Here is a 10477-nt window from a genome sequence, read left to right on the forward strand (position 1 = left end):
TTTATTTTAGGTTAAATTTATCTTCTATTTCTCTTTTGTTTTTTTTTCTCTTTCTTTGAGTAGTCTTCATATTTGAAAAAAATATAATAAAGTGATAGAAAATTATCATTCGGCCGATGCAACGGAAGCTTTGCTCGATGAAACTCATTCGACTGCATTATCCAGGTCTCTCTGCTCGGCCGAGTAACACGTAACTCGGTCGATGCCTTGCTTTAAGTTAGTGTTCATGCTCATGAACACACACACACACGTACATACGACACGCACACGCATGAACGAACGAGCGTATATCGAAGGGTTTTTCACGGGTGATTAAACTCAAAGTGCTCTTGAATCCTGTATAAGAGCCACGGACAAAGTGAAAACAGTGGGGGCAGCAATGGCGATGACGACGATGACTAAGGTGAACTTAGCACCTTCATACACTCATACACCTATACTTGTCGAAATATTAAACGAAGAATAGCTAAAAAGGACCAATGTTTCCATCTTTCATACTTTCATATTTTCACGCTGGTATATCTCTTATCTTTCTGTTTTTATTATTGCAGAGGTAACAATATTTTCGTAATTGTCCTTAAGTTTTTTTACATGTATCTGCGAATGATTTTCTTATAGAACTCGACTTTTTTTGATACGTTGGACTATTTGTACGTTTTCGATAGACGTAATGTATATCGATTTCGTTCGTTTTAATCTTTTTCGAACATTTTCCAATTTCAGTAACGTCCCTTTCAATTACAAATAAGATTCTATTCGGTCGTGCTTCTTAAGAAGGAGGAATTATTTTACATTCGAAACCATATAAAAATTCAAATCATTATCGTCAAATAGGACGAATTAAATTTATACCGGTTGGATCGGTAAGAACGTTACAGTTGGTGGTAATGTATTATTTGTTTGACGCTCAATTTTTTATTAACATTATACAAATATTATAAATACTAATATTGTACGTAAAATCTACTATTGTATACATAGACATTTTACAAATAATTTGTATAAGTCTTAATACCTTCGCAAAAGTTTAAGATTTGAACTAACTCGCTAATTTATCCTTGAGTCATATCGCAAAACAAACAAATAAATTTGTGGATATAAAAAGAAATATATATTACGGTATATTTAAGTATCAAACTTTTATCTCTTCACTCACGAACATAATTTTAATTACGAACTATTCTCATGCGATTCTAAACTTCCTTTACATCTCTAACCAAATTACAGAAACGAAAAGAGACTGTTTTGAAAACAACTGTTCGCAAGTTTATAGAAAATACATTTCCAGCTGGGAACCATTATTTCAGTGTATACATATAGTCTATTGCGATATCGCTGTACTTGTTTCTACCATCGAACGAAAGTGCTTAATCGTATTCACGACGATTTCGTTTTGGAAACGAAAGCCTCGCTTGTTTTTTTTTTTATCCTCATCCCTTCGATTGTTTCGATCCGCATTTCGAGTAGCTATTCTAGACAAGTAGAAAATACAATGTGGTAACCGCGTTCGCTCGATCAATAATCCAATTCGTTATCATTCAATCCTAAACGTTGATCGTTTCCAAAAAATTCTTGCATCAAAGACTTGTATAAAAATCAAATCGAACAAAAGTATCAAGTTACGGCAGGTGTTGCGAATCGATGAATTTGATATTTGGGACTGTTTAAAAATATTCTTTGGTTACAGGAACCGATTACATACGAGTGAGCTTCCTAAAGGAAGGCATGTGATCATGCAAAAAATCTATTTCATTCTCTTGTCGACATTATACTTCGTTTATGACTGCTCTCACTCTCATGCGAATGTCGCAAAAGTCCCCAACCTTTACACGCCATATTCCCACCTCAATTAACATATTGCGTAATTATTTCATTCCGTATCGACCCGAGTCAACGCGCGTGACAAGCCGCCGCGGAACAGTTGCTCCGTTCCTGGAAAATGTTTCGCATTCATTGATCGTTCAAGAGTCGACATTCGATAACTTTATCGAAATATTTATTCAGTTTCCTTTTTTTAGCCGATTACTATATTAGGTATTAAAAAAAGTCGGGTGTCGCATTTTGATGACTCACTAAAGCGGATAACGCTTCGACCGATTTCGATGCACCTATATGAAAAATTAAAATTGAACTTTACCCGGTGAAACGTTTTTATAAATAACGCGATTATCCCATTCGAGGCAGATCATCTTTTTTTCTCTTTTTCTTTTCCTTTCTTCAATGTATTTTAACATGATTAATAATTATGAAACGGAAAAAGATTATTAAATGGAAAAAATAATTATTGAACGGAAAAAGATATTTAAAAATAATTAATCCTCAAATGAATATATCTTTAGTTCTACGAGTTAAGTCGTACCCTAAATACAATATATTCGCGACCAACCAACACGATCGTCTCAGGCATCTGATCATACCGGGAGGGACAATATAATATCTTTCGTCTTCAAACCCGTTGGGAAATTTTGCCCTCTAGACCCCCTTTTAGTCCATCATCGAGATGATTATCACCCATTACCATTATGTTCATATTGCTAATTTTGTATATTAGTTATACTCGCTTTCCTATTACGTACTAGACACCAACATCATTTTATCACCCATTTTAACATTAAAGTATTTATAGTAAAATAGGTTGCATTCAGAAAGTTTTCAGATGATAAGTCTGAAATTATAAGTGGCAGTTCATGCTTCGGTGAATAAAATGTACTTTTTAAAAATTTCCTTGAATTTCCTTCGGTCAATTTGTTCCTATTGTCGAAGAAAGTTTACGTACGCTCACGCATTTAAAAAAATGTCATAATCTATGTAGAACTTTAAACAGAATCGAAAAATTTTATTTCAAGGAAACGATGGTGATTGCATGAGACACTTCTGGTAGTCGTACCTACAAACTCGTAAAGTACAGCTGAAAAAACTTACGAAACGATAGGGAAAGAGATAAACCCCGATATATTCGATCCCCAAAGGTCTCGAGAGTTTTCCGATTCACGTTGATCGGAAATCTGGGCATATGCGTTTAAGTACTCGTACGACTGTAGCGTGATTTCAGTATCAGAGTTTTTTTCCACGATTTCACAGATAGCCGGTCTATCTCGGTGAATCTACATAGAAAAACGAATACCTAAAAGTCACACGGCTTTAACCGCAACACATATATCGAGAGCAGTCGGGAAAAAAGGAATATTCTATAGATTCGCTCTATAGAGCGTTATGAACGAGAAGGTTAAGAGAAAGGGTAAAGAAAGAAAAGAAAGAACAAGGCAAGAAAGCAGCGATAATAATCTCCCTCTAGCGCGTCCACGTGATAGATGAAGTTTTTGTGAAAAGGACACAGCATGACCAAGAGAAGCTAAGTATGCGTGTAACGTCCAAGGACTCTTGATTGATAGACCGAGTGCTAGTAAATTTAAAATTCCATAGTTCTGATAAAAATTCGATTGACTTCGCTCTTGACCTCTCTTCTATTTTTATTCTCCTTTCTTAGCAAGCCTTTTTCCCCAAAGCTTTTATGTTCGTCTACTTTTTCGATATCGTAGGTTCTTCCTTCTTTCTTCTTTTCCTTTCTTCTCCTTTTCATCCAGCTTACTTAAATCGCTATGAAAAAGGACGCGTAGCCATGGGAGTCTTTTCCAACGTGATGTAACACACGTGTCTCTCTTGGAGAAAGGTTCCCTTTGCGTTAACTCTTCCTATGGGCCACTTCTCTTTATGTCAGCTAATGTAAACTCTTTACTTTCGTCTCTTCCTGCATATCCAATGTTCTTTCTCTCGTTGGTACTAGTTATTTACAAGTCAAATGCGTACGATCGATGCCTGGTAAAAGAGAGAGAGAGAGAGAGAGAGAGAGAGAGAGAGAGAGAGAGATATGGTGGTGGTTGGATCGAGGAAACCGATACCGAGGCCAATGAACGTATAACAGGGGTTGAACATTGAAAAGAGAAGAGGACAGAATCGGAAATAAATGTGATCGGACTTGGGGAGCGCACGTTTACTTTAGCTTTGAACGTTCTTCTTTGTGCATGGCTAGTATCAACAAGAAATAACTCGCAAAAAAGGCAGCTATCAAAAGATCAAAAAGATACCGGAACAAGAAGAAGTTACGAAAGGATTTTATCCAAAAGCAGAAGAACTCGTACAACCATGAAAGTTCGTTCGATCGATGACTCTCGTACTCTTTCTTCTTCCCGTAGGAAAACTCTTCCGCATTACACGACCACCTGCATGTCTGGAAAAATTTCTTGTTGCCCTGATCTTTCTTCCTTTCCTTCTTTTCTTTTATTCTAAAAACGCGTAGACGTTTCTCCGAGCTATGCATCTTGTTTCTCGAACTTTTCATTATTTCGAGATTGCATCCTTGACTATTCTCTTCCTTCCTAAACTTTCCCTTCCTTTTCAACGTAATAACGTTACCACGATTGTGGGTTGCTTCGTGGGTGGTGAAAACGTAATGCATGCATAAAGTTGTTTTCGACGTAATTCTCAACAAAACGACCCGCGGGACGCTTCTACCCCTAAGTCATAGTCCGTTTTTATTATTTTATTACGACGTAATGTCGAGGCAATGACGCTAGCTTTACAATTAGCCCTACGGAGCCTCGAGAGGCAGTAAAAGGGCATTCTTTTTCTTTGGAATAGGAAAACTTTCGAAGAATCCCTAACGCCTTCTACGCGCGAATAATTATAATATTTTTAGCCTTCAACATTTTGGCCTCGTTTCGTAATGACAATAAAAACAACTGTGACTGAGAAATGAAAAATAATAGAGAAAAGCTCGGTAGAAAAAACTGATTTAAAAAATCTCGCTGTAAAATACGAGAAGAAAGAACAGCTGTGTTACTTTCACCCTAGAAGAGTGTACTATTTCAACGAAACTTTGTTCTCGAGAGTTATTATATGCGACTCTCTCAGTGAAACTTTTCTGACGTTCAATAAACCACTACTACGACAAGTTACGTTCATTACGCGTCCGTAGAAATGATAAACTATCTTATACGAAAACTCTGTTCTTTTTTTTCGCTTTTATCCACCCATATCTGACAATCGGAGAAAAGAGCTATTATCATCGCTCGAATATTATTCTCGATCTCCTAATTCTTACGACTTTCACGGTACCGTTCACTCGGCAGTAATAGAATTCGGGCACGCTAACAAAGTCTCTCAACAGAATTTCATTATTCGAAGTAACAGGACTGCTACATCGGACGTTAATTCTTCTATCGCGCGACATTGAAATTTATAACCCTCCGAGCGATTTCCGTTAACCACCGCGCTATAACTCGGTCAGCTCTTTCGCCGACTTTTGGAATAAATTCAAATGGTAAGACTGGCGCCACGACGGTGTACAAGCTAGCTTACACATCCAAGTCCAAACCCTTTCCTTCTTTCTTTATCTCTCTCTTTCTATCTCTCTCTCTCTCTCTCTCTCTCTCTCCCTCTCTCTCGCGAGCTATTCCGTATTCCTTTCTCTCGTTTTCGTACTACGTCCCAGAGGGAGTAAGAGAGAACAGGATGAATTGCATCGGGCTCTGCCTGCTGGCGAAAAGAGTAATTTGATGCACAACCTCGGACTCCTCGGGTCTGAGCAATAATAAAAGGAGTAAAGTGTACGCTCGAGCGCAAGCACGCCTCTTCGGACTCGCCCCTTGCCGTGTTGTATTAATTTAACTTTGGCGACACGTCGACGGCACGGCCTGCCGACTCCACCATGTCGTGAAATAGAAGAAAGAAAGAAAAAGAGAAAGGGAGAGAACGATATTAAGCTAAATTACCGAAGTTACCTACCAACGTGTAACTCCTTCTAAAATTAGAAAACGAAAAGACGGAAAACAAGGATCCTGGACGATAGTAGAAGAAAAGAGAGATATCACAAAGAAAGTTTAAGAGAGCGAAAAGATAGCTTCCAATAGTAGCCACCGGGTTCCCTTTCTGTTAAACGACGCATCGAAATCTTCCTTTCCAAACGATTTACTTCGAGAAGGGCGTTTAGCTTCCGGCCGTTAAAAGGATTTCTATGATTAACGAGGTTCTCTCGAGAAATCCGTGAAATTTGCTTGCCTAACGACTCTTCTCGTACCTCGGAAAAATAGTCACCCAAAGTTTTTCCATTTTCAGGGAGACTAGGTATCACGTCCAAATATTTCAAAAGCTTTTCGAACTTTAGTGTTCACCGCAAAAATCTCGCTACAATGGTGGCATTAATTCGACTTACTTTGCTATCGTTAGCTTGTTTCACTCTTCCCCGAAACGAAAACAAAATGCGCGTATAGAAAGCGGGCAATTGACTCGTATACAAATGAATATCGATTACAATTTGCATAGTTGAATGAATATAGAAGATAAAGATTACAATGCTCCGAGAAAAATACAAGAGTTTGGGCATACGACGCGCGGACATAAAAAATATAGTTATAGCGAATTTTACTTCTTTAGAAATATAAAATTCTGTTAACTATGAATAACCACTTGCAAAAATTACGGTATTCTGAATGCAGTGTAACAAATAATAAACTTTTTTATAAAACGTACGTCCAAATGTAAATAAAAAAGAAATTTTTAATAATAAAAATATAAATGGAATGAAAAGGAATATATTTTTGTTCCTCAAAGTTTTATCGTCTTTGTCGCGATAATCGCGTTAAGCTTAAAACGGATAAATTTATCTTTTTTATCGTGGAAAAAACGAACGACGACGTTATACCGTAGATTAAATGCTACATGCTTAGTACGATTCATCAACGACCAACATTTACCTCTGTTAATAGAAATCCTCAGGATGGAGCTGACAACGGCGAGGTTGTTACTCTACTTGATGCTGACAATGGTGGCCATGTGCCGAGGACAAGATGTCGCGCAAGACTGGATGCAATGCACTGCGTCGTCGTGTAAATGCAAATGGGTGTCCGGTAAGAAAACGGCTGAGTGCATGAGGCAGAATCTAACGCAAGTACCGCAAAACTTGTCGTCGGAGATCCAGAGTCTAGATCTTACTGGGAATCGGATACCCCACTTGATCGAAGACATCTTCAAACTGAACAATCTCGTGAATCTTCACAAATTGGTACTGCGCGAGTGTGGCATCGAGACGGTGCATCCAAAGTCGTTCAGAGCACTGAAGATCATAATCGAGATCGATCTCTCAGCTAACAACATTAGAACGCTCCATCCAGGTACTTTTGTTGAGACCCTACGACTCAGAGTGCTGCTCTTGAATCAGAACAAACTGAGGGCCCTGGAGGATGGTTTGTTCTTCAACTTGACCTTCTTGCAAAAGGTTGAGGTATCCGATAATAGATTGGAAAGAATCGAGGAAAAGACATTTCGCAATTTACCTGGTCTCCAGTCCCTCACTTTAGACGGCAATAATCTGAGCGTACTCAAGCTTCACAGTTTCGAGAATCTACCGAAGTTGAACAGTCTCGAGCTTCAGAATAATCCTTGGAACTGTAACTGCCGACTCAAGAGATTTCGCGACTGGACGATAGAGCGGAAATTGTACACGAAGCCTAATACTTGCCAACAACCAGCCAATCTTGCTGGGAAGATGTGGGACGAGGTCAGCAGCGACGACTTTGCTTGTCGTCCGGAAATCTTTGCGATAGGACCAGTGGGAAAACTTGAGATCGGCCAAGGAGATGCGAAACTCTGGTGCAGAGCCACGGGCATTCCTCGACCTCAGGTAACCGATGTCTTCCCTTCGATCTTCTACTTGTGATATTCCAAAGACAATTTTATTCTATTTTACTTAAAAAATACCGGTAAAAGTATAATTTCTTTTAATTCGTCTTAAGTTCAATCTTCTCGTTTCCATTTCGCTGATTTCGAATGAACGCCTTTAAGAAGCTTGAGAAATGCGCGAGAGCAATTTGTGAAGCCTGGCGATATTTCCAAGTAAGGACTGGCACGTAGAACACGTTTCCTTCTTCGTAAACGGTAGCACGCTAGTCTGTTCCGGGTTATGCATTCACAGACGATCTAGTGGGACATATTTGTCTCGCGTCTCGTGACATTCGGAAAGTCAAGCAGGAATACATTACTTATCACGCTCACCTTTCGGATATGACGAATACGATCGTACAGCCAGTATCTTAACCAGGTGTTATACTACGTCGTGTTCGCGATCCGTCATACTTAGGACTGTCAAGTCATTGCGTTTATGAATCGAATTAAAATTGGACGTTACTTTCCGAGGATGAAAAATGTCACGCGATGTTGACTCGATGGTTCTAGACTCATTTAGTTTCGCGATGGCCTTGCCGATTAGAAATTAAATTGTACTTCTTGAAGAACTATCGGACATTGATAAATATCAAATTCTTTTCGATTTGAGAAAAACTACGCTTCTTTTTTTTGTTTTCTTTCGGTCGTTTTAACCTTATCGAATGTATTTTGTTTACAGCTCGTCTGGGTGCATCGGTCGAAAGTACTGAACAATCAAAGCAGACGACATAATGGAGAACGCGGCTATATTATCGAATCTAGCAACGATTGGTTGAATTTAACTATCCCTGATGTTGGTCCATCCGACAAAGGTGATTACGTTTGCCTTGCGAAGAATCCAGGTGGTAGCGTAGAGAAGAACGTAACTCTGAGCATCGTGGGCGATCCCATCAGTGGCAGGGACAGTACGATTAGCCTACCTTTGGCTATAGGACTGGGTATTGCTGCCCTTCTACTTCTCTTCGTCACGGTGACGCTCTGTGCTTGTTACTGTCGGCGTCGTCGAGATCACCATGACGAGAAAGGCTTGGAAGCAGTGTCCCTGGAACATCATGGTCTTGGAGAACAAGAGAAGTCTCTAATCACGACCATAAACACCAGCTCGGTTAAAACAGCCAGGCGATACGAGGCACCCTCCGTGACGTCGCACGGCACCGAAATGACGGAGCTGAATCGAACCCTTCTCGACAACGACTCGGTCTTCGGTCAGTACACTGCATATATAACTAAACAATGTGCCGCCAGGTGCTAGCCGGAGTAACGATCGGTCAACCACAACCGCCGCTCCTATGCACCGCGTTTCGCTCTGACGTTAACGAGCATCGAATGTGACTCGTGAGAGCGTCGAGCATATACCTATCTTAAGATTATTGAAAATGGAAATATCACTTTTATTTCGAATTATTCTTTCCTATAGGAATAGCTGAATTTCCTAATTTTTATTTTTATCAAAATCATCTTATATATCATCGGCTGTTTATTTCAATCGATATTTCCGGACTTTTGTAAATATTGTATCATACATCTACCATAATCGATCGATGGAACAAAATATTTCAATCTTGTATATAGCCAAACTAATTTATAAAGTACTAAGTTTCGCAATAGTAAATATAACAAGTCACGAAGAAAAGGTACAAAAATTCAACGCGCTCTCTTGATTAGAATTACAGAGGTCGATATAGCGATTTAAGATTCAGGACGATACGATCGAGCAAGCACACGGTGCAATCGCTTTGTTTAGGGAAACAGTACCCGGCAGATAAAAACGAGGCTTTAATTTAAAGTCACAGATAAAAGCGATCCTTTTTCACGGTAAAAAGATTTATAATTCGATCTACCCGTTGGCTAAATAGCTTCTTTGGTAAATAAAGGACGCACTAAAAAGGCATCGCATTAACGAGCATGAACCTGACACATCGAAACGAATCGATTGGAACGGTTTTCTCCACAACGACGAGGCTTGTTACAGTTCTTCAAAGTGTCAGATCAACATAGATGATATCTTTATGAGTTAATGAACGATCCATTTTTATTCACGATCATGTCTTTCGAAAGGAAAATAAATCGAGAATACAGTACTTCGCTCTCGCTTTATCTTTTGCCGGAGATAGACAAATACGTACCTCTTTTAATTTTACACGAAATTCCTTCGTCAATAGCGTACGTTTGTTCTATCCGAATATGCAAATATAGAGAATCGCGAGAAAAATATTGCATATCTAACGCTACGAGTTGAAAAGAGAAAAGCGACAGAAAAAAAGAAAACATGATAAAAGTGAGAGAGAGGGAGAGAGATAAATTTTCCCCAAAACTGATTTAACTTGAATAGAACGAAAAGGAAACAACGTGATTGTGGATGAAATGTTTTGAAAAATCGATATTATTCTTTTTTTGGTTTCGTCTATTCGCAAGTTATTCGTTTATCGCTCGCTAGAAAAATTCTGTGTAAAATTTTGGAAAAAGTAAAAATTCTTAATTAAACACTCGTTTGTTCAAAATAAATATTTCTTCATTGTTATTAGAGGAAAATAGAATGACTGTGTCTTACCGTATAAAAGAGTCATAATAGGAAAACAAGAAAAACAAAATTTCACCATTATTTCATTATGCCACTTTCTTTTCCGTGGACGAGAATACAAAGAAAGGGCATAACAATGAGGACAATATGCCCGGTAAAATAAAACGTTAATACGGATGAGAGACTGCAATTTTTGCATGAATTTTCATCAAAAAATGTTTTACGATATCGTGCTGT

General features: G+C 38.6%; 1 protein-coding gene across 7 annotated transcripts in view; it reads left to right on the forward strand.

Moving 5' to 3' along the window:
• Positions 1 to 10477, forward strand: part of LOC122637822 — a 231169-nt gene that overhangs the window by 210966 nt on the left and 9726 nt on the right. For all 7 annotated transcript variants that reach the window (XM_043830218.1, XM_043830220.1, XM_043830222.1 and 4 more), the window contains 2 exons: positions 6765 to 7678; positions 8399 to 8924. In XM_043830218.1, coding sequence (XP_043686153.1) covers positions 6776 to 7678; positions 8399 to 8924 — 1429 coding nt within the window. In that variant the 5' untranslated portion in view covers positions 6765 to 6775. The remainder of the gene's footprint in view (positions 1 to 6764; positions 7679 to 8398; positions 8925 to 10477) is intronic.

The sequence above is a fragment of the Vespula pensylvanica genome, chromosome 2 (assembly GCF_014466175.1).
Source record: "Vespula pensylvanica isolate Volc-1 chromosome 2, ASM1446617v1, whole genome shotgun sequence".
In the NCBI taxonomy this organism is placed as follows: domain Eukaryota; kingdom Metazoa; phylum Arthropoda; class Insecta; order Hymenoptera; family Vespidae; genus Vespula; species Vespula pensylvanica.